This window comes from Podarcis bocagei, assembly GCF_964188305.1.
Source record: "Podarcis bocagei genome assembly, chromosome: 16".
Taxonomy (NCBI): domain Eukaryota; kingdom Metazoa; phylum Chordata; class Lepidosauria; order Squamata; family Lacertidae; genus Podarcis; species Podarcis bocagei.
The window spans coordinates 7,421,299-7,448,103 of record NC_138142.1 but is presented as its reverse complement, the minus strand read 5'-3'; the positions used below and the strand labels follow the sequence as shown (position 1 = coordinate 7,448,103).

At 46.1% G+C, this 26,805-nt stretch overlaps 1 protein-coding gene across 2 annotated transcripts in view; it reads left to right on the top strand.

The window, feature by feature from the left end:
- LOC308575781 (transmembrane protein 132D-like) overlaps window positions 1-26,805 on the top strand; it is a 465,450-nt gene that overhangs the window by 392,225 nt on the left and 46,420 nt on the right. For both annotated transcript variants that reach the window (XM_081174743.1, XM_081174742.1), the window contains one exon: window positions 20,604-20,747. In XM_081174743.1, coding sequence (XP_081030869.1) covers window positions 20,604-20,747 — 144 coding nt within the window. The remainder of the gene's footprint in view (window positions 1-20,603; window positions 20,748-26,805) is intronic.

Here is a 26,805-nt window from a genome sequence, read left to right as displayed (position 1 = left end):
CAGGCGTTGTCGGGAGTGTCACCCATGGAGATAACGATGCTGTTGAGGTCTTCCCCTGGTGTCTGCAAAACCTCTGAGCCCGCACCCCCCACACCCCACACCCTACACCTGCTATTGCCCTTTGGTCATGAGGTACTGAGAGTGGTTAGCTTTTTCTCTTTATGAGAAGCACCTAAAGAAGGAAGTTGAAAGAGTGACACTCTTTCCCACTTCCTCTCTCAGCTCTATTCAAAACTCAGGCCTGTCAGGGAACTGACATCGGAGCGAGAGGCGAAGGGGAGGCTCCCAGATGATGCTGGCGAAGGACCCAGCAGCAGGGGGAGAAACAGCTCAGTAGAGGGGGAAGCTAATCAGAGCAACACTGGGGATAAAGGGAGGCAGACGGGGGAAGTGGAGAGAGGGCTCCAGGACTCTTCACTGGACATCAGTGAGGAGAGCCCAGGTCCTCCGCTACCCACGCCTTCCCTGCGCAGAAGACTCCCGCGCAGTGAGAGGAGGAGGAGACTGGGTGTCAAACAACTTTTATGTTGGAAGAGGTTCAAGAAACGCCCACTGACGGATTCTGCCAGTGACTGAGGCAGCCACCATGAGAAGGGGCTGTGCAGTCAGAAAGGTTTAACAAGGCAAATTAACCGAGAAAGGCACCAGTTTACGCACGAGTAACTCATACCCATTACAGGCCACATTCACCCAATACATTTACAGCACTATGTGGTGCCACCTTTAAACAGCCATGGCTTCCTGCAAAGAATCCTGAGAGCTGCAGTTGGTTAAGGGTGCTGAAAGTTGATAGGAAACCCCTCACAGAGCTCCAACTGTGGCTGGACAATCAATTCCTCTTCCCAGGGAACTCTGGGAATTGTAGTTCATTGCAAACTAAATCATATTTCTCCCGCCATCTCCAGTCTTGGAAGATCTCAGGGTCTGGGTGTAGGCATGTGGGAAGAGGTGATTCTTCATATACCTTGTATTATATTTCACAATGTCTTGAGGAAAACATCACTAAGGATGCCGTTTGCGGCCTTCACTATTGGAGAGGCAAAATTCATGACACGTTTCAATGGCCGAATCTTGGATATATTTGTGACTGAATTAGAAAAATGTGGCACTACTTCTAGAGTATTTGTCGTAGTTACCTTTTTATACCTCGCAATCAAGAGGTCTTTCTGTGTGTTTATTTCTGCGTATGCATCTGAGGTATAATCATGTTTTATTTGTTGTTCTTTTATGGAATTTTTAATCTGTGTAGGAGGACCCAATGACCCTTATAGAGGTTTACAATAACATACAAAACTGTACAATAACAACCCCTCAGACAATTGAAACAAAAACCATTAAAAGACAACCAAAGAATATTACAATTCTATTTTTGAAAATCGCAGCATTTTTAAATTCTGAATAAGAGCATAAGAAGAGTATTATTCAAACAGGTTCTAGTCCAGTAGCCTGTTTTCACAGTTGCCATCTAGACACCTATGGGAAGATTGCAAAACGGACCTGAGTGTGGTTATGATTATGATTATGAATCCCCCACCCATCTGGCTGGGTTTCCCCAGCCACTCTGGGCGGCCCCCAACAGAATATTAAAAACATGCTAAAACATCAAACATTAAAAACTTCCCTAGACAGGGTTGCCTTCAGATGTCTTCTAAAACTCAGATACAGTGGAACCTTGGTTGTTGAATCTCTCTGTTGACGCATGTTTCGTCTTTCGAACGCCGAAAACCCAAAAGTAACTGCTTCGGTTTTCAAACAATTTTCGGGAGCCGAACATGCCACATGGCTTCCATTTTGAGTTTCCCTATTGCATTGAAGCTTCTGTTTTTAGTTTTTGGTTTTTGAACATTTCAGAAGTCGAACAGTCTTCCAGAATGGATTACGTTCGAAAAATAAGGTTCCACTGTAGTTGTTTATTTCCTTGACATCTCAAGGGAGGGCGTTCCACAGGGCGGGTGCCACTACTGAGAAGGCCCTCTGCCTGGTTCCCTGTAACTTAACTTCTCACAGGGAGAGAACCACCAGAAGGCCCTTGTAGCTGGACCTCAGTCCAGCTCCAAGGGCAGAACAATGGGGATGGAGACGCTCCTTCAGGTATACTGGGCCGAGGCTGTTTAGGGCTTTAAAGGTCAACACCAACACTTCAAATTGTGCTTGGAAACATACTGGGAGCCAATGTAGGTCTTTCGAGACCGGTTTTATGTGGTCTCTGCAGTCGCTTCCAGTCACCAGTCTAGCTGCCGCATTCTGGATTAGTTGCAGTTTCTGTGTCACCTTCAACGGTAGCCCCACGTAGAGCACATTGCAGTACTCCAAGCATTGCAACAGCAACTCTCACAACGTGTGACTCCCAGTAACTAGCATTCAGATGTATTCTGCTTCTGACAGTGGGAGCAGAGCAGAGACATCATAGTTGGTAGTCATCTCCTCCATGCATTTGTCTAATCTTTTCTCAAAGCTGCCCAAGTTGGTGGCCTCCACTGAATACAAGTTGGTGGGAATCTCCAGTGGGAGCAGGGCTGTTGCACTCAGGCAGGGGCAGATCTTGGGGTCTCAAATTTCAGCAACACCATCATTTGGTGCCCCTCCACCTCCCCAAGACTCCACGCCCAGTTGTGCTCCCCTAAATCTGCCTCTGACTCAGATCCCGCTTGCAGGCTTCCCAGAGCCATCTGGGAAGGCCACTGTGAGAACGGGATGCTGGGTGCTATTATGGACTTATGAGCTCATCCACCCACCAATTGACAGAATCGAACCTGATGTTCCTTATGGGGACAGGGTAATGAAATAGAAGAGCCATGCCTTTCTGAATAACCCCTAACAACGTTAACCTTTATCCCTCATGGGAACACAGAGAGAAGGGTAGAGGGGGGAGAGAGAAGATGAAATCTGTGTCAGACAGAAGTTCCAGTGATATGTTCTGAGGTGAGGCTGGAGGGATTGTGATTAAACCAATTTGTGCATGATTCAAAAGGGGGGGAACGGGAAGTCTCGCTTGGCAGGGGAGAAGCCTGCCACAAACATCTTCATCATGTTGATACTCAGAGGTGGCTTCTAATTCCAAGTGCTGCTTCCAGGCTTGGCCCTCAAACGTCTGAGGCAACAGCTTCCTTTCAGCTAGGAGTATGTCGGCAGTCAAGTCCTAAACCCACAGTGGGGCTCCTGGCCTAAAAACTGGCAATATATCAAGATTATTTAAAAAAAAAATCCTTCAACAAATCTGTTGCTGAACAGCAGCCAAGTTGACAGCTAATTGGCTGTGCTCTTTGGGTAATTATCACACCCGTCAATGAAGTCTTGTCGGGGGCACAAACAGAAATAAAATAAATTAAATAGCTGCATAATAAGAGTGGGAGAGTCTGCTTCTTTGGTATATAGTGTTTGCAGCCTGCTTTTCAGAAAATTATTGTTTTCCAGAGCAGCTAATATAGAAGGGAAGAGAAGGGGTGTTTGTGTGTGTGTGTGAGAGAGAGAGAGAGTTCAGCAGTAATTGGCATGACCCAGATTTTATGGGAAAGCAACTTTTCTCCACCCCAATGCATACATTTTCTTAATATCAGCAATCCTCAGCCCCAATCTTCACAAAAACAAAGCTTCTAGTCCACAAGCTTATTACTTTTGTGTTGATAATAACCTTATTTCTCCCTCCCTTCCTCTCTCCTTCCTTTTTCACCCAAGAAGCATTGCTTCAGACTAGATCAGGGGTAGGCAACCTAAGGCCTGTGGGCTGGATGCGGCCCAATCGCCTTCCCAATCCAGCCCACGGACGGTCTGGGAATCAGCATGTTTTTACATGAGTTGAATGTGTCCTTTTATTTAAAATGCATTTCTGGGTTATTTGTGGGGCATAGGAATTCGTTCATTTTTTTTCTCTTCAAAATATAGTCGTCCCCCCCCCCAAGGTCTGCTGAAAAAGACTAGAGCATGGAGGGCCTTGTCACCACCGTCATCAACAATATCTGTATTTTATTGCCGTTTTCAGACAGTTACCATCTCCCAAATTGGTTCACACCATTAAAAGGGGGGGGGGGATGCTGCTATCGGGAGTACACAGTTAAAAGACAAGACATGCAAGGGGGAGGGTAGAGGAAAGAGAGCAGTTCTTCAAGGGCTCAACCAAGCAGTGATCTTTAAACGGGCAGATATACTCAGTTTAAGCCAAGCTGATCTTCCCTTGCTGCAGGTGTTCCAAGTTGCCTCCAAGCATTTCCTTGAGATTCAACCAGAGCTGTCCAGGGCTGTCCAGGCTCAAGCACTAAGAAAAATGCTATTCCTGGTGGGCTGTGGCTGTCATCTGTGGTCAACAGCAGAGTAGGCAGGGGACCATTCCTTAGCCCTTGGGCCCTTCGCAACTGCCCAGTGGTGCTGGGCCCAACCCGTATCAAAATAGCTAGAGGGGATATTTTTAAAAAAATAATACAGTGGTACCTCGGGTTAAGTACTTAATTCATTCCAGAGGTCCGTTCTTAACCTGAAACTGTTCTTAACCTGAAGCACCACTTTAGCTAATGGGGCCTCCCGCTGCTGCTGCGCCGCCGCTGCACGATTTCTGTTTTCATTCTGAAGCAAAGTTCTTAACCCGTGGTAATATTTCTGGGTTAGTGGAGTCTGTAACCTGAAGCGTCTGTAACCTGAAGCGTATGTAACCCGAGGTACCACTGTAATAATAATTTTTATTGGTTTTACATATAATCACATTACGTAACATCATATCCTCTTATTTTATCTCTTTGGTTCAACTGAGCCTAACGGCTTCCCTCCCTCCCGTCTGATGGTTCACAAAAATAAACTTTTCATCTTTACATTTCACTTCATTTCCTTTCCTTGTTATAAAAAAAAGGTAAAGGACCCATGACACTTAAGTCCAGTCACAAATGACTCTGGGGTTGCGGTGCTCATCTCACTTTATTGGCTGAGGGAGCCGACATTTGTCCGCAGACAGTTTTTCTGGGTCATGTGGCCAGCATGACTAAGCCGCTTCTGGTGCAATGGAACACCGAAACCAGAGCAGTGCACGGAAATGCCATTTAACTTCCCGCCAGAGCAGTACCTATTTATCTGCTTGCACTTTGACGTGCTTTCGAACTGCTAGGTTGGCAGGAGCTGGGACCGAACAACGGTCCCAGCTCCTCGCGGGGATTCGAACCACCAACCTTCCGATCGGCAAGCCCAAGGCTCAGTGGTTTACACCACAGCACCAGCCGTATCCTTGTTATATCATTACCTAAAATATTATATTACTCAACCTGAATAGGTAGCAGTTTCATCTTACAAATCTTCAGATAACCCTGCTAATGATGTTCATTGCTTACAGTTGTCTTTCAAATATGATATAAATTTATTCCAGAGCTTTGAATGCTTGATCTCGCTGGTTCCAGATTCTTCCCGTCAGTTTTGCCAGTTCTGCAAAGTCCATCAGCTTCATCTGCCATTCTTCTTTTGTTGGTAGCTCCTGTTGTTTCCATCTTTGGGCTAACAAAAGTCTTGCCGCAGTTGTTGCCTATAAGAACGATATTTTATCTTGTCTCAGTCTCTCTCTACCCACTATACCCAATAAGAAAGCTCCTGGTTTTTTAACAAAAGTGTTTTTAAACATTTTATTTAGCTCATTATAGCTAGAGGGGAGATTGAGAGGGGATTGCAGCCATTTGAGGTCAGTCACGACCACAAAAAGCATGGGAGAAGGTTTGCTTCCAGTGCCATTTTCAGCCTGACGAAACCCGTGTGTTTGGCCGATCAGTAGCAGACTCTTTGAAGCACCAATGGTGCTCAAAGAGAAATACTGCTGAACTTGGCTCCAGCCCTTCTGGCATTGCTAGACACTGATTAAGTGGCAAACGTATACTCTGCTCGATTGCACCGCCAGGGCTAGCTTTGGGAGCCCTCCTTTGAAGTTGTCCGCTAAAAGCGTTCATTTTGTAGCTGGAAAACCCTTTAAACTATCTGACATCTCTCCCTCCCGCCTCGCTTCCTCTACGCACCGACTGCACCAGCCCTGAGGGTGTTCAGTTTTCGCGTTTGGTTCAGTTAACCGTGAGGCCTGCAAATCAAAAGAACCCGCCTGCCAACCCATCACTCTGGGGAGCTGCTTACACCAGCCGTGTGTGTGAAATTTTGATGGGGATTTGCTAATTTTCCACGACATGTTCCTAGCGGCTTCTGCAATTCACTGCTATCAGATACAGCCGTATATCTGCGGACCTTTAGGTCATATCTGCTTGGGGATTGTTGGGGTATTTTTTGCTTTTGACAAATCGGTCATGTATTCCCCACTGTCCTCCTTACAGTAATGTTGAAAAGCACTTTTGGCTTGTTTATTGGAAGCTTAGCAGGTGCTTGGACGGGGAGGAAATCCAGCGAAGCAATCCTAAAATGCAAGCACTTCTTGGTTATCAGAGGAAGAACTCTGCTAAGAACCTGCAATTACAGATGCATGATATGGAGCGTTCAGAATCACGGCTTGATGCCTGGAAATTAATTAGTGATTTCTCAGAGGAATCAGCGCCTGTCAACCTGCCTCCTTCAGAAGTGAGGTGGTTGTCTGACTTTGAGAAGTGGTCCACGTGCATGGAAGACATTTGCTGGCCTCAGTCGCCACCATACTGTTGACAACTCGTAAGATCATGCATTGCAATGCTCACATGGAACAGCAAATAAACACAGCCTCCAGTCATTCAGCATCAAAGTGATTAAAAAGCTGGGTGGCCAAATGAAAGGCAGTCCTCCCCTCCCTTCTTTCTTTAGAATATAATCGGTTTGCGTTTGTTAAGTAAAGGGTAAAGGGACTCCTGACAATTAAGTCCAGTCGTGAACGACTCTGGGGTTGCACTGCTCATCTCACTTTATTGGCCGAGGGAGCAAACGTTTGTTCATAGACAGTTTTTCCAGGTCATGTGGTCAGCATGACTAAGCTGCTTCTGGTGAAACCAGAACAGTGCACGGAAACACCGTTTACCTTCCCGCTGGAGCGGTACCTATTTATCTACTTGCATTTTTATATGCTTTTGAACTGCTAGGTTGGCAGGAGCTGGGACCGAGCAACGGGAGCTCACCCCGCCATGGGGATTCGATCTGTCAACCTTTTGATCAGCAAGCCCAAGCAGCACAGTGGTTTAACCCACAGCGCCACCCGCATCCCTTTGTATTTGTTACCCACCATCAATAACATAAGTTTAGAGCAATAGACTCCTAGGAGAAGCTTTCCAATGGGGCAGAATTTTGCAGTACCTCGGGTTACGAACTTAATTCGTTCCAGAGGTCTGTTCCTCCCCATCAGATGGCTTCTCACCTTTTGACATACCTGGATCTTTCCAAATGGACATGATTTGATCTGGGGCTACCTCGACCCAATCAGATCGAATCCTGGATCAATGTGAAACAACCCAGTTTGGTTCTGGTTCCAGGATTCAGCTGGATCTAGTGCACAACACTACAAAATAGGCTTCTAAGCAGTTCATGAAGTATTTAAAAAGACCCGGTTATGCTAATATTAAAATATAAACATCCATATTTAAAATATGCAATGAAAGAATCCCATTAAAAAATTAAAATATAAACATTCATGATTAAAATGCACAATAAAACAATCCCATTAAAACTACACAGCAATAAATGAAGCTGGAAGAAGGATCCCAGGAAGGATAAAAGCACCAAAGGAGATACACCGAACATCAAAAGGGCCTGCAGAGTTTGAGAATATTAATACGAAGAGAAGGAAAGTTTTTGTCTGCCCAGTGTTTCATTATTTATAATATTATTCTGTTTGGGTCTCTGTGAGAAAAGCAGGGTGCTGACATTCAAAAGCCAAATAATAAATCAGAAGGGAAGGGAGATATTCAATTTAGTTTGCATTTATTTGAAGGCAAATTAATCAAATCGGAACTGTAGAAAACAATATGGGAACGGTAGCACCAGCATCCTTCAAAATTATTGTAATGGATTTAGGGGTTGCTCGTGCGTAAGTTGCCGCCACTGCTGGCAAGGTTACCTGGTTAAACCCTTTCTGACTGAACAGCCTCCAGCATTGTGACTGTCTCAGTCGCTGGCAGAATCCTTCAGTTGGCATTTCTTGAACCTTTTCCAGCATAAAAGTTGTTTGACGCCAAGTCTCCTCCTACTCTCCCTGCGCAGAAGTCTTCTGCGCAGGGAGGGTGTGGGCCACGGAGTACCCCTACTCTCTCCACTGGTCTCCGGCAAGGAGTCTTGGAGCCTCCTCTCCGATTCCCCCATCTGCCCCCCTTCTCCACTGGTGTTACGCTGATTTCCTTCCCCAGCAGATGGGCTGCCTCTCTCCCTACTGGGACCCTCTCCGGCATCCCTCTGGAGCCTTCCCTCCGCCTCTAGCTCCGATGGCAGTTCCCTGACAATTATTATACAAATTTTACAATTTAGACATCCACCCAAACCATTTTTTTTTTAAAAAATGCATATATTAGGAAATGTGTGTGGTAGGGAGAAATGGGAGTGACAGCAGGAGGGAGAAGCAGCTAAGGATGGATTAGTGATGGCAGAAGAAGTTCAGTTCAGTTCACATTTAAAGATGAACCTACTCAATTCCCACTTTCTGAAACATAGCCATCCTTTGAAATTTGCTCTTATCAGAATTCTCTGAATTTTGCAATGCAGTGTTCCAGCCAAGTTTTGTGTACAGCAATGCATCTATTGGGATAATGTGTGCACAAAGATGCATATATTTGTGTGACTTACATACAGGAGAATTCCTTAGCAAAAATGTGTTTATATAAGGAAAAAATGCATTAACTTGCTAATAAATTGTCATAAGGGTTTCTGGGTGTCTTTTTTAAGTAAACTGTTGTGGAAATGTGAAGAATGAACTTTTAAGAAACTGGGAGAAACATAATTCAACAATTTATTGTCCAGTTCAGTCCAGTTTCACATGGGATGGGGCTAAGTCTGTCTCATCCTCTTTCCATGCTAGCCTTTAAGGGATAGTCTTTAAAATTCTTGGGGAAATACAAATGTATAAAACAAAATAAAAAATACACATGGCAGTCTGAGGACCCCAGCTTTGTTTTTACCTGGGGGGGGGGCAGAAATGTCATTCCCATGATACAGTTACCTCTGAGAGCTACAGAATGTCTTCAAGTCCCATTGTGCCCTATGGTGACTTACTCCCATTTTTGTATGAAACTGGTCCTCTTTGGTTCTAAGCCTTGTGGGCAGCTTTCAGGATGGGGGAGGTGGGGTCATGGTGGGCGGGCCCAGAGGCAATTGGAGGCAGAGGAACAAGTGCATGCCAGACATGCAAAATCCACCTGTTTCTGCAACTGAATGCAAACATCTCCATCCAGCCAAGCAAGAGACGTGATTATTTTTGTTTCCTTTATAAGATTTCTTAACCACCATTTACCCCAAGGTGTCCAGGTGAGTTCCAACAGTCCTATATACAGTTGTATGGAACAAGTAAAACAGTGTAACCATTCCAAACACAACAAAGCAATCTAGGATCAGCAAAAGATGTGCATCCCACAAATGACAGGACTTTAACTGTCAGAGCCAGTGTGGTGTAGTGGTTAAGAGTGGTAGTCTCGTAATCTGGGGAACCGGGTTCGTGTCTCCGTTCCTCCACATGCAGCTGCTGGGTGACCTTGGGCTAGTCACACTTCTCTGAAGTCTCTCAGCCCCACTCACCTCACAGAGTGTTTGTTGTGGGGGAGGAAGGGAAAGGAGAATGTTAGCCGCTTTGCGACTCCTTCAGGTAGTGATAAAGCGGGATATCAAACTATTCAGAGGCCAGGTTAAAGAGGTGTGTCTTTAGTATATGGTGGAAGTTGCACAGTGAAGATGCTACAGCACATCTCTCGGGAGAGAATTCCATAATGTAGAGGCTGCCACAGAATCACAGAATTGTAGTGTTGGAAGGAATCTTTCTGCCAGCGTGGGGCTCGAACCCTGAGATTAAAGAGTCTTGTGCTCTACTGACTGAGATATCTCAGCCAGAAAAAGCTCTCTCCTGTGCCACCACGCCTTGTATTTCTAAATGTAAGCAGACACCCTGCGCTCCTTGGATGAAGGACAGTATATAAATTTAGTAACGAATAATAAGCATCATAATAAACGTGGCGGAGCTGCTCTTATTATCGTAGTTAAAGAGCAAGGCAAAAGCGCTCAGGGGTGTGGAGCAGGGCCAGTGGTCGGTGAAGGGTGTTCGAAGACTCCCAAGGGCCAGAAAGGAGGCATGGGGGGATGACTCCAGATTCAAACATTTAAACCCCCTGCAAATATGCCTTTGTCTTGACAACAAGGTATATGGGGGGGGGAGCTTTGCCCACTGGGTGTATGCGCCTGCCTAATCTGTAATAATCTGCTAATCCAATCTAATCAAAGATAATACGTTCACACTAAATAAATGAGATCCATTGCAAGCACGGTCCTCGTTTGTTTTCAGTCTCCAACTTCCAGCGCATGCAGCTGTTTGTCCAATTGCAGAGCAGCTTCGGGGGGGGGTGGATGTCTGAATCTGACCACCTCCTTGAGGATGTCAAACATTTTAGAATATATTGGTTTAGAAGCTTACTAAATTTAAACAGAAGCATTAACACGGCCCTTCGGCTCTCTTGACAGATATAAACTCTTCCTTGGGGGGATTGCGGTAATGCTGTCTAATCAGCTTAAGGAGTTAATTAAACAGCTGTCACTTAGCTTCTTAATTCTGAGACTTGATGCTAAATAAGATTTGAAATTAGTTATGCATGGCAGAGGCGTGAACCTTGACGCACTGGAGATGGCTCCCAGCCCAAGGCAGCAGGGAGAGAGAGAGAGAAGACATTGCTTTAGGTGCGGTGTAAATCGACAGTTGCAAGATTCTACAAGGGGGTAAACTGAGGCATTTGCTCTGGTCTCAGCATAGGCAGTGAGCCTCTCAATACAGTATAAGTAGAGCCCAGCTGGAGCTGACCAAAGGCTAGTCTACCCCAGCAAAGGCTGTTCTCCCCAGGCGCAAGCCACATGGGGACATGAAACAGCAGAACATGAGGGAAATAGCCTTCCTTCACTCTTCCCCAGCCAATTGTCACATGCTTTGCTCCAGGGGGTGGCACTATCTGTCAGCCACCTCCTCTCCCTTTGTGTTAGGCTGCCTTTACACAGCAGTTTGTTCCATTTCCTAAACTGTTGATTTCCACATTATATTTGAGCTTTCACATCTAAAAGCCACTGTCATGGTCCGGGTTATAGGCAGTCGGAGTCACGGCTTGGTATGTTGGGACCAGGGTAGCAGGAAAGAGCAGTCCAGGGTCAGCCGTCCAGGGGTCAGGAAGCCAAGAGTCCAAGAGTCAGGAAACCAGGAGTCAGGAAGCCAAAGCACAGCTAGGTGAGTAGCGTGTTGCTGTGGCAAAGAGCCAGAGAATAAGGCTGGTCTTATATACTCCTCCCGGCCCTTGCCACCAGGTGCTACGAGTCTTCTGTCAAGCCTCACCTGTGCGGCCGCACCTTCCCCTTCCAGGCCAAACTCAGGAAGGTCCCAGTCCTGCAAGGCCCAGTCACAGGGCCTGGCTCCTGCACGCACTCCTGACAGCCACTTCTGGAAATCTAGCAGATGTCCTGTGCTTATTCCCGTGTTAATCGCTTCCTGGAAAAAATCCATCTGCAACCACATTGACACAGAAAATTGCAGGGGTAAGGTGATGAAATTTGGGGTGGCAGGCCAGCATAGAGTTCTTTCCTGCCATTTCCATGGGTGAGTCATGGGAGAAAGAAGCACACCTGTGTGGGAAGGTTGGGGGGTGTTGTGCTGTTGTCCGATGACCACGCCTAAGAGTGTGAATGAAATTTAGCACAATGTGTATTGGTCAAAAAGCCACAATTCCTCAACACAAGCAGGCAACTTAGTGTGAAAGGTACATTGGAAAATGGAGCATCATGATCAGGAAAACTATCCCCTACACCAGAATACATCCTCAGTGTTGCCTTTGCTAAATATGGGAGGGAGGAGGATGGGGACTAACCCAGAATTAGCTGAGATTGATCCACATATTGTTGGTTCCTCCTTTCTTCTGCTCTACAGTCCTAATGGCCACCAGTCTCCATTGACAGTGCCTCTGATCAGCCCTCATGACTTATAGCCATTGACCGCCGTATCCTTCATGAATTGTCTAGTCCAGGAGTCAGCAAACTTTTTCAGCAGGGGGCCAGTCCACTTTCCCTCAGACCTCGTGGGGGGGCTGGACTATATTCTGGGGGTGGTGGAGAAATGAATGAATTCCTATGCCCCACAAATAACCCAGAGATGCATTTTAAATAAAAGGACACATTCTACTCATGTAAAAACACCAGGCAGGCCCCACAAATAACCCAGAGATGCATTTTAAATAAAAGGACACATTCTACTCATGTAAAAACATGCTGATTCCCAGACCATCCGTGGGCCAAATTTAGAAGGCCATTCGGCCGGATCCGGCCCCCGGGCCTTAGTTTGCCTACCCATGGTCTAGTCTGCAAGTCGGCAAGCTGGCAGCCATCACTGCATCTTGTATCAGTCAGCTGCATTGCTCATCTGCATGCCATTTGGACCTCATCTAGTCTGCCTTGTATCTCCCACCACCCAAAACATAAGAAGAGCTCTGCTGGATCAGGCCAGTGGCCCACCTAGCCCAGCAACCTGGTCCCACAATGGCCGACCAGATCCCTGAGGAAAAACTGCAGGTGGGATCCTGCGATTTCCAGCCGTTGCTCTTCAGAAGCATCGCTGCCTCCTCAGCTTTGTTGGAACATCTCAGATTCAAGCAGTAAGAAGCAGAGAGAGAGATCTCGTCCACTTTATCCATGCCACACATAATTTTGCATGCCCCTATTATGCCCAGCTTTCTGGGCCCCCCTAAACTAAAAAGCTGCAAATGCTTCTCATAGACCTGGGATCATTTTTGTTGCCCTCTTCTCTCGCTTTTTCAGTTTTATAATATAATTTTTGAGGTCCAGTGACCAGGACTGGAGACATGCCTCTGCACTGGGTATACCCTGCATAACAGAGGTGAATCGGGTGGTTCAGGGCAGATTCACATTCCCAAGTCACCTCATTAACAAGGCGTGTTGAGGCAGGTCAGGGAGTCTCCAGTGGTTCAAGAAGCTGTTAACTTTGGTTTTTCTAACGTTAAAGCTACAATTCCCAGATATCCCTGGGAAGCGGTTTGATTGTTCAACTGCTCTGGGAATTCCAACTTTGTGAGGGGAGTAGGATCCTCCTAACCACTCTGAGGGGACGCAGGTGGCGCTGTTGGTTAAACCACTGAGCCTAGGACTTGCTGATCAGAAGGTTGGCAATTTGAATCCCTGTGACGGGGTGAGCTCCCGTTGCTCGGTCCCTGCTCCTGCCAACCTAGCAGTTCAAAAGCACATCAAAGTGCAAGTAGATAAATAGCTACCGCTCCGGCGGGAAGATAAACGACATTTGCGTGCACTGCTCTGGTTTGCCAGAAGCGGCTTAGTCATGCTGGCCACATGACCTGGAAGCTGTACACCAGCTCCCTCAGCCAATAAAGCGAGATGAGCGCCGCAACCCCAGAGTTGGTCACAACTGGACTTAATAGTCAGGGGTCCCTTTACCTTTAACCACTCTGAGCACCCTTAGCAAACTACAGCTTCCAGGATTCTTTGGGGAAAGCCATGACTCTTTAATGTGATATGATACCGTACTGTGCACAATGGGCCTTACTCCTAGCTATGGGGAACAGCTGTGGCTCAGTGTTAGAGCTACAAAAAGTCCACAGCTTCCCCATTCCTGGTGTCGACCATATTGTATTTGATTGTTCTGACTCCTTATAAAGAAGCTTTCTATGTTCCTCTGTGCCCTTAGAGATTCAGCTTTGGGCAGGCAAAGACCAGTTCTTATCACTTCAACTACCCCCAAGACTTTCATAAAGGAAAGGCTATTTTCTTCTTTCTTCAGCCTACTCTGTTTGCTAGCCGCTCAGTCACAGATCGCCCTCCTAGCCAATGGGAGTTCATTGCCAAGACTGTCCTCGGAACTTAAACAAATACATCTGTATTGTGTACTGCAATCTGCTGTCTCGCTAATGTGTTGGAACATTTTGATGATGTTTTAATGGCTCTTTAATTCTGTGTTGTATTAAGGAAAGAACCGCAGCAGATTATACTTAATGCTAATGTGTTTATCCACAGGCTCCCCACATATTAATTGCTTGGAGAACAAATATTAAAAACTCACTTAAAATATATGTGAGCAGTTTGCAATTCCACGAGGTCCTACAGGCTTCCTGCTTATTCTTATCTGGCGGGGGACAGGACTGTTATAGAGGCTGCGCAAATTAAGCACAGTCTTGCTAGCATAGAAAATATTGTACGCCTTTCCTAGAAATGTGTTTTTCGCACACTGTAGCTCAATTGGTCCCAAGGTCATTTTGGACAAACTTTTGCTATGGTGCTGGAAGGCTTAGGCCAGGCATAAGCGAACTCCAGCCCTCCAGATGTTTGGGACTACAATTCCCATCATCCCTGACCACTGGTCCTGTTAGGTAGCGATGATGGGAATTGTAGTCCCAAACATCTGGAGGGCCGGAGTTTGCCTATGCCTGACCTATAGGAAGCCTGAAATCAGGACCTGAGTGAAACAGTGCTTTCCCCAACTGTGGTTCCCAACAACTAGTGTTCACAGGCTTACTGCTTCCAACTATGTAAGCAGAACATAGCAATCATGCATAGTCTTACCCTCTGTGAATTTGTCTTGTCCTCTTTTCAGGTCATCCAGGGGGTGTTTGGTTTCACCTGAGTTGAATGCTGCTCTGATGCTGCTCTGATCAAATTCAGATTATTTCAAGATTCTTTTAGGTTTCAAAAAATGACAGCATTGGGAGGTCCTGTCATGGGTTTGCTACATCTGTTTTGGCCCTAAGAGGGACACCATGGAGACACAATGCAGATATTGCTGAACTACAACTCCCATCAACCCCTGCTTTCCGGGCCTAATGAGAGTTGTAGCTCAGCAACTTCCCAAGGACCAAAGGTTCCCCACTCCTGGTGTTATGTAAATATCTTCACTCTGTAATTTCTCCTCATCCTGTACAAATAATGACCACCCCTCCCTTACTTTAATGAGTATGTGTGAGGTATAAAATTCTGTGCGCCCAAATCAATCTCTTTGTATTGGCTATATGAAAATAACTGACATCTCCTTTTTATTTCAAAACAAATTTGATGGGGAAAATCCACTTTTTCTAGGCAGCCTCGCCAGGGCTATTCATCCCCCCTGGATCATCATGTCCCTTAATCCTCTGTTAGTTATGGATGAGGGGTACAATATTTCTTCAAAAGAGTCAGTTATCATCTTAGCATTCCCTCTTCCCTTTGGGAGGGACTGTTTAGATTTCATCTTCTTTAATGTGCTGGGAAATCTCTGTCTGGGCTAAACAAGTATTTGTTTCTTCAGAATGAAATAATTTCATTCCCCAGGGGATCCCCTATGCCTTTAAAGGAATGAAAAAAGAACCATTTCCAAAGATCCCACCCACTGCTTAATCTGGTCCAAGTGTTTGCTGTGGAATGAGAAAGGCATGCTTGATTGGGGAAGGAAGGAATCCTTCAATCACACGCTATAATAGAAGGGGCTTAGTGGTTTATAACATCATTAATACACAGTTGCCTACCTAAAGCCTCTGTTTTCTACTGGCAGGCGCGACAGCTGATAATTCCCTCAGTTTGGAACTGTCTTTATGTATCGAAACAGAGGTGGGAAACCTTTTTCAGCCTAAGGTCCACATTCCATTCCGGCAAACCTTCTGAGGGCCACAAATATTTTCAGATCACCCCTTCGGGCCAGGGGCAAAAGTGGGCTGAACGATGAATGTAAATTTTATCTTCACACCGTATGCTAGTTCATACCCCTCAACTGTCCCAGGAAAACTGGGGCAGCCTGTTTTGTCACACGAGAGCACGGCAGGCATTTGGGGCGCTGTGATCTTGCACAATCTCACGCTGTGATCTCGCCCTAGAAAAAAAGCCCTTTTTTGTGGCCGTGATCATGTATAGGTCATGTGACTCGCCCAGGAGTGCATTGCGGAAAACACACATCCTGCTTTTTGACCTGCATATGTTGGTAAAAAAGTAATGGGACCCCTGACATTAGGTCCAGTTGTGGCCGACTCTGGGGTTGCGGCGCTCATCTCGCTTTATTGGCCGAGGGAGCCAGCGTACAGCTTCCGGGTCATGTGGCCAGCATGACTAAGCCGCTTCTGGCGAACCAGAGCTGCACACGGAAACGCCGTTTACCTTTCCGCCGGAGCGGTACCTATTTATCTACTTGCACTTTGATGTGCTTTCGAACTGCTAGGTTGGCAGGAGCAGAGACCGAGGAACGGGAGCTCACCCCGTCGCAGGGATTTGAACCGTCGACCTTCTGATCGGCAAGTCCTAGGCTCTGTGGTTTAACCCACAGCGCCACCCGCGTTCCTTCGCGCATGTTGGAGGGTAAGCTAATTTCAACACACAGCTCCCTGCATCCAAGAAAGAAAGAGTTCAAGGCGACATTCCAGCCAGGCAAAAACTCTTGAGTGTCAGTCAGGGGTCTGGCCCCACTGGACCCCTCAGCCTCATGTCTCCCACCCTTGTCCTTTAAAATCATCAATGCACAGCTGTTTGCGGAGTACCTGTGTTTTTTCATTGGTGATCAGCAATATTCCCCGTGCTCAGTTCTGAACTGACTCAATAATTATGAACTTTCTCATTAAGCTTTAGAGTCGGCCCCACTCGCCCACCACATTCGTATTGTTGGCATATGCACGTAGATCACTCCATATGCCATATTGCTCCCTGGGAACTGCGGCTTCCAGAAACGGCCTGGGATGGAGAGTTACATGGAAATTCCACCATTCATCCCTTCCCAAAGCAAATATGTATGGGAATGGGAGAGAGCTTCAAGAATGGGGCAGGGCAGCACCCACATAAAAAGTTTGCAAGAGGCAATTGAGAGAACTGACCCCAATGAAGAAGTTACAGCTTAGTCAGGTGGTCTGGGCCCTGTGTTTTAGAATAGGGAGTGTGATTGTCCATCCCATACATGTAGTGTGTGTGTGGGGGGTGCATGTAGCTCTTCCCCCACAAATGCATCTTTTAAAAAAATAAAAAATGAAAGTTTTAATGTTTTAAATGTTTAAAAAATTATTGATGGTTCCTATCTGCCCCCACACTGTGATGCTGTGATAGCATAAAAGAATGTTGTTGTTGTTGTTTTTAAAAAAATAATGCCCCCACAATTATGCCTGCAGGGGAAAAAAACATTTTTTAAAAATGCATTTATTTATTTTAAAAATGCTTGTCGCTGTGACGACAAAAGATAATCTGCAAGACACTATTGCAAACTACATGCTAGCCCAGGGGTCAGCAACCTTTTTCAGCCGTGGAGCGATCCACTGTCCCTCAGACCTTGCGGGGGGTGGGGGGGCTATATTTTGGAAAAAAAATGAATGAATTCCTATGCCCCACAAATAACCCAGCGATGCATTTTAAATAAAAGCCCACATTCTACTCATATAAAAACACCAGGTAGGCCCCACAAATAACCCAGAGATGCATTTTAAATAAAAGGACACATTCTACTCATGTAAAAACACGCTGATTCCCGGACCGTCCGCTGGCTGGATTGAGAAGGAGACTGGGCCGCATCCGGCCCCCAGGCCTTAGGTTGCCTACCCCTGAGCTAGACCGATCCAGGAGGAACAATACTCAACCCCCCAGTTGCTGGGAAGTCATATTTCATGTTTTTGAGTTCAACAGTCACTAAAGCACTGAGCTTTATTTCAGGGTTGGGGAGGAATTCAATTTTGTTGGCATTTTAATGAGAAAAATGACAGTTTTGCACTTCTTGGACCAATATGCAAAATGAGACAAAGCTACCCTTCAAAATTCATGCTTCTCCAAAATTTGGGACGCATTTCTCCAACCAAACAAGGAAAGTGTGCATATCTATTAGTGAAAACAGCATACACTAATGAATTGTATGTGGTGGGGGAGTGCTTACCAAAAAGGACGTGTATGTTGGTCAAAACTGCATAGCAAAAAAATTTGATAAATCCATGCTGAAATATTGGTATTTTCATGAGGATTTTAATAATAATAATAATACAGTCATATCTCATGTTATGGCCGCTTCAGTTTACGTGTTTTCGGGTTGCAGACTGCAGGAAACCTGGAAGTACCAGAATGGGTTACTTCTGGGTTTTGCCGTTCGCACATGCGCAGAAGTGCCAAATCACCCCGGAGCCTGCACAGATGTGCAACTTCAGGATGCGAACGCTGCGGGTTGCGGACATGCCTCCATCACGGATTACGTCCGCAACCCAAGGTTCCACTTTAATAATAATAATAATAATAATAATAATAATAATAATAATAATAATAGCACATTCCTGTAGAAATGAACTGAACTGAACTGAAAACTGGGGGTGGGGTAGAAACTGAGAGGTCCAAAACTGATAGATTCACCTATCCCTACAACTGTAAAGTTCTACTTCAGCTGCCAGTCCCGTCAGCTTCTGTATGTGGAATCCCTAGTTGTAATGGCTAACTCCTTAGTAAAAAGGATATGGTGTGGTCTGGAAGGTTGAGCTTGTAGACAAATCTTCAAATAAATGGATGGATGAAATTTGATTCATTAATAAGTTGCTCACCAGAAGAACTCAAACCACCTTCTGTTCACTTGTCTTTGGGAGACATGTTATCCTGAGCATCATCTCAATACTCCAGACTTTCTTCATTTTAGTATCATGTCACTGACTCCCTCCAAGGTTTGAAGAACATTGTTGTTAGCGTCACAAGTCTGCTGTTGCAATTGCTCCTATATGCTTGGCATTTTTAGATATATTCTTTCCAAGGTGTATAAACAAGACACAAGGTTCATCCATGGATGGATGGATGGATGGATGGATGGATGTGACCTTTGGAATGTTTTGATCATTTTACATAAGTTGGTTTGTCTAAACGTTCTGCCTGTATAAAAATAAATAAATAAAAAGGAAAATTTAGAATCCACAGAGCACTTTTAGAGGGTTCAAAATCCTTAATATCCACGAGTTTTCTAATCCTTTTGTAAAGTTACTGTTATCCTCATTTTATAAATCGGGGTGTCAAGGCAGTAGCAATGCCAGCTCAGGATCACCACTGTGCAGTGTGGACGGGGCTTTCATAATGCAGCTGAACTTTGCACATTTATTCAGAGGTCAGTTGCACTGAACTCAGTGGGGTGTACGTCTGATGGAAAAGGTTCAGGATCCCTGAGAGAAACAAGGTTGGAGAATGCATCCGTTGGTTCATACCTGTCTGAAGCCTCGGAGTCTTTATCTTCTTTCTTTTGAACCAGGACAAAGGAACCCTGTTCCTTTAAGATGTTCAAAGATCTCCCCGTTTTTTTATCTGTCTCATATTAGATTAAAAAGACTGGTGTTTATTCCCCCCCCACCAGACGAGAAAGTAGGAAAAGTCAACTTCTGACCGACTTAATTCACAAGCCCTTAGGTTCTCTTCCACAAGTAAAATCATATCATGTTTCAAACCCTGCAGTGCAAGCTATTTACATGAGAAATTGCCACTCCGGGGGCAAATGGGTTGCAAACCTTCAATCATAGGAACCATATGAAATCAAGATTTGCTTGTTCTGCATGTGGGCCTTGATTTTAAATGCCTTGGAATTCTGAATAAGAAAGACATTTCTCTCTTTTTAACCCAGGGTGCAAATCAGTAGTAACTTCAGTGGAGACAATGAAACTACTTTGGGGTTACACTAGGGTGCAACGCAGAAAGGATCGTTTAGCTTCCATTGTGTGATTCAGAGGCTATCCAAATAGGCTGAGCTAAGGGGTGCTGAATGTGTCAAGTACAGTTCAGCCATTGTTTTGAATGTCTTAAGAATAATGCTGGTGACCAGGTGGGTTCATTAGAGAGAGAGAACTCCAAGAAGAAAAGAACATAGGAAGAGCACGGTGGATTGAACAATGGTCCTTCTAGTCCTGCACTCTCAGTTCCCAAACTGGCCAACCAGATATCCACAAACAGAACTTGAGCTCAACAACATTCCCCGCCCCCACCTGCAGTTTCTGCCAGCTGGTATTCAGAAGCACGCTGCCTCCAACTGTGGTCTTTTGGCACCATCCGCTGGCATTAGGATGGGCACTCTGTACATGCTCTAATAAAAACCCCACTGTGTTTAGTAGGACTTATTCTTAGTTAAATGTGTTTAGCCTAAATGAGAGTGGATATTGCTAAATACAAAAGAAATTATTGGGCAGGCTGCACCGAAAGAAAGCAGGGCTATTCTCCCCTTTGACAGTACAAATGCATGGGTAGTTTCTGGCTGTCTCTAGCACTAATCAGAATGCATAGTCACCTTGTAAGGCAAAGAAAAGGATTCTAGTCCTTATGATAACATAGTCAGACATTCATTTTAGGTGATGAAATTTCCCAGAAGGTTTTTTTCCTGAGAAAAATTATTCCGGCTGTTATTCAATGTTACTCCTATTCAGAGTAGAGACATCAAAATTAATGGACCTAAATTACTAATGTCTGAAATGAATCTGTCCATAATAATTTGGAACTGTTGTGAGCCTTCCTCCAGCCAGCTGAAAATGGTGTGCCTTGTCTTTTAGGAAGCAGAGATATTGAACACTGCCATTCTCACCGGGAAGACTGTTGCTGTCCCTGTCAAGGTGGTCTCAGTGGAGGAGGATGGAACCGTCACTGACCTCCTAGAATCTGTGGAGTGCAGGTCCTCTGATGAAGACGTGATTAAGGTAGGGCTTTATGTTATGGCATTACAAATGAACCCACACACATTTCTAGCACAAAACAACTGCTTCTTTCCCTAGGGATTTAAGAAGGCATCATTTTCCATTCCACCCTGTATTGGTCAAATGTCCTCTGTGGCAAAATTGCATAACTTGCATAATTTTAGTTATGGAAATTACTTAAGTTTCATTGTTATTACCTTATTTCTCCCCATTCGTTACAACGCAGAACACAATTCAGTGTGTGTGTGTGTGTGTGTGTGTGTGTGTGTGTGTGTAATCAATTATGTATCATTTGTGGACCGAATGCAACGACCAGCAGGTGACTTCCTTTGAGGAGCGGCTGTTGCAGGGGCACAGCAAAGTCTGCCTGTTGCCTCCTGAAATATACTCAGAGTCGCAAAGTGATTTCATGCTCTTTTTCAGCTCATAGTGGTGAGGAGGAATGAATGAATGTCCCCTCACAGTATCTGCTTTATATACATTATTTACACAATGGGCTGCACATGATTGGCTAATTCCGGAATTCTACTGTAAGCCAATCAGGTTGTGGATTCACTTCTATCTGGAGCAGGATTGGGTGGTTCCTGCCAACCAATCATACTGCTGCATTGTTCTAGGACCAATCAGACTGCTGCATTCTGAATCCTATTGTTCTAGGACTAATCAGACTGCTGCAATTTGGATCCTATTGTTCTAGGACCAATCAGGCTGCTTCAGTTTGGATCCTATTCAACTCAGTACATAACACCTCCCATGCAACGCTTGCAAGGAGGTTGGGTGCACAATCCCTGCCTTGCCCCGGGCACTGCCAGTACACACTATGGCACTGCATTCTCATGTGCACCTCTCTCTGTCCTCCATTCAGGCAACTAATAAATGTGTGTAAGGACAGATTCCAACCATGCAAAAACACTCAAGGGGGGTACAAAGCAGGGCCAGTAAGTGTGTTTGGTTGGGGTATTGTCTGGGCAGAGTTCTGAGGGGCCACATTTAGCCCCTGGGCCTAAGGTTCTCCACTGTTGCTCACCCCAACACGTTATCTCCCTCTCTGATCCATCATCTCCAGCAGTCTCTCTTTTCCACTCATTCTCTGTCACTCAGCCCATCATTCCCTTCCACTATCCAACTGTCCGTCACTCTTCCATTACCTGTCATAAATGTCTCTCTCCCCCGCTCCCTTTTCTCCCCTACTTCAAAAATAGCACTTGTTCCCCAGTAAAAGTGTTTAGCATCAGGGCAGCAGAAGCCCATTATATTTACAATAAAGGAATTTCTGACTAAGTATCAGGAAAAACTTTCTGACAGGAAGAGCTGTACGACAGTGGAATGGTCTTCCTCATTGGAGCTTTATAAGCAGAGGTTAGATGGCCATCTGCCATGTATGATCTTGTTGAGATTCCTGCATTGGAGGGGATTAGACCAGTCGACACTCAGGGTCCCTTCCACCTCTGCAGTTCTGAGATTCTATATTTCTGTAGACCCAATTGTCCTATGGTTTAAGGGAGCTCAGATCGTTATTGCTGCTGCTTATATTTGTTTGATGTTATTTTACAAAAGGTCCGAAAGCAACTTTAAAACATTAGAATAGATTCTATTTACTATTATTATTATTATTATTATTATTATTATTATTATTATTATTATTATTATACTTTAAAATATTAAAGTAAAGAATAGCTTCACGGTTAAAATCCATAACACACAATAAAACATAAGAACAATGAGAGGGTTCATCCACCAACAAGTCTCTTCTTCTGCTCTTAACATCAGTAGAGCACCATGTTGACTTCAATGTGAAGGACTGCCTCCTTCCCTACAGATCCTCTTGGGCAGGCATAGGCAAACTCGGCCCTCCAGATGTTTTGGGACTACAACTCCCATCATCCCTAGCTAACAGGACCAGTGGTCAGGGATGATGGGAGTTGTAGTCCCAAAACATCTGGAGGGCCAAGTTTGCCTATGCCTGCTCTTGGGTGTTGAGATCAACAGAAGGGGCCCTCTTGGTAGTTCTGCCAACCTCAGAAGGTCAGGGTGGCGGCAGCCCAGGAGAGGGCCTTGTCTGTGGCAGCCCCTCAGTTATGGAACTCCCTGTCCATGGAGATGCACCTGGCACCTCTATTATACAGGTTTTGGCCTTTGACACCTGAGATGCATATTTTTAGGACTCATCCTATTTTTGTGATATTTAGTTGTTTTAAACTGTTTCTAATTTTGTATTTTAAATGGCTGCGACTGATCTTGGGACCTTAGGGTGCAGGGCAGGGAAATAACAACAACAACAGCTGTTGCTGCTGCTTTAAACCTCAGGTAATTTGGTGTCTCAAAAGAACTCCATGATAGGTCACCTGAGCTTCTTCGAGCAAAGGTTGGACCCAAATACAATAAATTTGACTGAAAGGCAATGGACAAGAAATTTTTGAATGTTATGCTTGGTGCCAGCCAAGCTGAAGCAGTTTGGTTGTGGTGGTAACCATGGGAACAGATGGAGCTGCTTTATACCGGGTCAAACTGTTGATTTGTCTAGCCCCGGGTTGTCTACTGTGACTGACAGCAGGCAGCTCTCCAAGGACTAAGACAGAGAAGGGTCTTTCCCTGTGATCCTTTGGGACTCAGCCTGAGACATTTTGCATGCAAATCAGGTGCTGTGCCATTGAGATCAGGGCTGTCTCTGTCTTAAGCATATGCGGTGCCGGAGTGCAAAGATCCGCCTGGCGCCCGCCCCCCCAGTTGCCCAGTCCCAGGCACGCAGGAGAGGGGAACCAGCCAGCCACCTCAGCATCTCGCTGGCTTGGTCGCCCCCAAACACGCAGAGCCTCCCACAGCAGAAGAACCCGCTGTGGTGCTCCAGCTGACAGGCGGGCATTTCCCTGAACTCAACTCTTGGGCCCCGGACTCTCAGCCTGGCACCCCTGAGAGCCTGGCGCCGGAGTGCCCCGCACCCCTAGTGCCTATGGGTAAGACAGCCCTGCTTGAGATCTTGCCCCTCCCTGTTAAATCAGTCCTAAGTATTTATCAACCCTCCTATTGAACCTTTGGCTTGTTCTCAGCCCCACTGTTTGCACGCAAACTGGCACTCTCTGATGTATACAGTGTGTGTGTGTGTGTGTGTGTGTGTGTGTGTAAAACAGTTACATTTACAGCTACCACGCTGGGAATATCTGATTAAAGACGCCTTTCTCTGTATCTTAATCCGGGTGGCTTTATAAATCTGCCACTGATTTGGAAAATGGATTTGCTTAATGTATATTTAAGGGGAAAGTGGAGGAGAAGGGGGGGGGGACACAAACACACAAACGCAAGGGGGCTCCGTTGGGTTCTTCGGTTACATTTCCGATGGATTTGTCTTTTATTTCTTGGACCTTGAAAATGTAGGTCATCATCCAGTACAGGGCTAGCAAATGTGATTTCCTCCAGATGTTGGTGACTACAATTCCTATGATGTTGAACCTTTGGCCGTGCTGGCTGAGGCTCATGGGACTTGTACTCACCACCATCTAGAGGGCATCCCATTGGCTAGCCCGGATCTAGTATGTGGCCTGTGTACATTAATACATACATGCATGCATAACTTTATTTTTATGCTGCCTTTCAAACCACGCTCCAGGAGGCTTACAACATTTTTAAAAAATACATGATTTTGCAAAGTTTTTTGCAGATAAAATCGCCCAGATTCGGGAAGAAGTAGACTCCACCGTGGGAGCAGGGCCGGGGCGGGAGAGTGCTAGAGTTCTGTCTAGTCAAGTTGAGTGGGATCAATTTCAATCTGTTACCTCCGAGGATGTGGACAGGCTGCTTGGACGAGTGAAACCAACCACCTGTCTCCTGGATCCTTGCCCATCCTGGCTTATAAAAGCTAGCCGGGAAGGACTGGGCGATGGGCTTCGTGGGGTGGTGAATGCTTCCCTCCGTGAGGGAGCCTTCCCAGACCCGCTGAAAGAGGCGGTTATTAAACCGCTTCTTAAAAAACCATCTTTAGATGCGGCCACGATGGCCAACTATCGCCCAGTCTCAAATCTTCCATTCCTGGGCAAGGTGATTGAGCGAGTGGTTGCTGAACAACTCCAGGCACGCCTGGAAGAAGCGGACCATTTGGATCCCTTCCAGTCGGGATTCAGGCCTCATCATGGGACTGAAACTGCCTTGGTCGCACTGGTTGATGATCTCCGGCGGGCTAGGGACAAAGGTGAGAGCTGTTTCCTAGTTCTGCTGGATCTCTCAGCGGCGTTTGATACCATCGACCATAGCATCCTTCTGGACCGTCTTGAGGGGCTGGGAGCTGGGGGCACTGTTATACAGTGGTTCCGCTCCTTCCTCCTGGGCCGTGTTCAGAAAGTGGTGGTGGGGGATGAGTGTTCAGACCCTTGGGCCCTCACTTGTGGGGTGCCTCAGGGTTCTGTCCTCTCCCCCATGCTTTTTAACATCTATATGAAGCCGCTGGGAGAGATCATCAGGAGGTTTGGGCTGGGTGTTCATCAGTATGCGGATGACACCCAGCTCTACCTCTCTTTTAAATCAGAACCAGTGAAGGCGGTGAAGGTCCTGTGTGAGTGTCTGGAGGCGGTTGGAGGATGGATGGCGGCTAACAGATTGAGGTTGAATCCTGACAAGACAGAAGTACTGTTTTTGGGGGACAGGAGGCGGGCAGGTGTGGAGGATTCCCTGGTCCTGAATGGGGTAACTGTGCCCCTGAAGGACCAGGTGCGCAGCCTGGGAGTCATTTTGGACTCACAGCTGTCCATGGAGGCACAGGTCAAATCTGTGTCCAGGGCAGCTGTTTACCAGCTCCATCTGGTACGTAGGCTGAGACCCTATCTGCCTGCGGACTGTCTCGCCAGAGTGGTGCATGCTCTGGTTATCTCCCGCTTGGACTACTGCAATGCGCTCTACGTGGGGCTACCTTTGAAGGTGACGCGGAAACTACAACTAATCCAGAATGCGGCAGCTAGACTGGTGACTGGGAGCGGCCGCCGAGACCATATAACACCGGTCTTGAAAGACCTGCATTGGCTCCCAGTACGTTTCCGAGCACAATTCAAAGTGTTGGTGTTGACCTTTAAAGCCCTAAACGGCCTCGGTCCAGTATACCTGAAGGAGCGTCTCCACCCCCATCAGTCTGCCCGGACGCTGAGGTCCAGCGCCGAGGGCCTTCTGGCGGTTCCCTCACTGCGAGAAGCAAAGCTACAGGGAACCAGGCAGAGGGCCTTCTCGGTAGTGGCGCCCGCCCTGTGGAACGCCCTTCCAGCAGATGTCAAAGCGATAAACAACTATCTGACATTCAGGAGACATCTTAAGGCAGCCCTGTTCAGGGAAGTTTTTAACGTGTGACATTTTACTTTATTTTTGGTTTTTATGGAAGCCGCCCAGAGTGGCTGGGGAGGCCCAGCCAGATGGGCGGGGTATAAATAATAAATTATTATTATTATTATTATTATGGCTACAACATAAAAATTGTCATAAACAATAAATAAGACATTTAAAAAATATGCAACGAAATGGAACAATTTCTGCATAGAATCATGGAGTTGGAAAGGACCCAAGGGTTGTCTAGTCCAATTCCCTGCAATGCAGGACTCAGACATAAGTCACAAGATCTAAAATAACGATATAAAAAACCCCAACAGCAGCAACAGCACCCCAGCCCAAGAGTCTGTTCAGCAACCTCATCTTTCGTAGCTGGAGTCAGTCAGGACCCTGCCCTCCCAGGCCAGGTGGAAATGCCCTGCAAGCCAGGGAGCTGGTCCTCCAGAACTCACAGCCAAGATGGTCTCCAGTCTCTTCTGCAGCCTCAGCTTTCATAGCTGGAGTCAGTCAGGACCCTGCCCTCCCAGGCCAGGTGGAAATGCCCTGCAAGCCAGGGAGCTGGTCCTCCAGAACTCACAGCCAAGATGGTCTCCAGTCTCTTCTGCAGCCTCAGCTTTCATAGCTGGAGTCAGTCAGGACCCTGCCCTCCCAGGCCAGGTGGAAATGCCCTGCAAGCCAGGGAGCTGGTCCTCCAGAACTCACAGCCAAGATGGTCTCCAGTCTCTTCTGCAGCCTCAGCTTTTGTAGCTGGAGTCAGTCA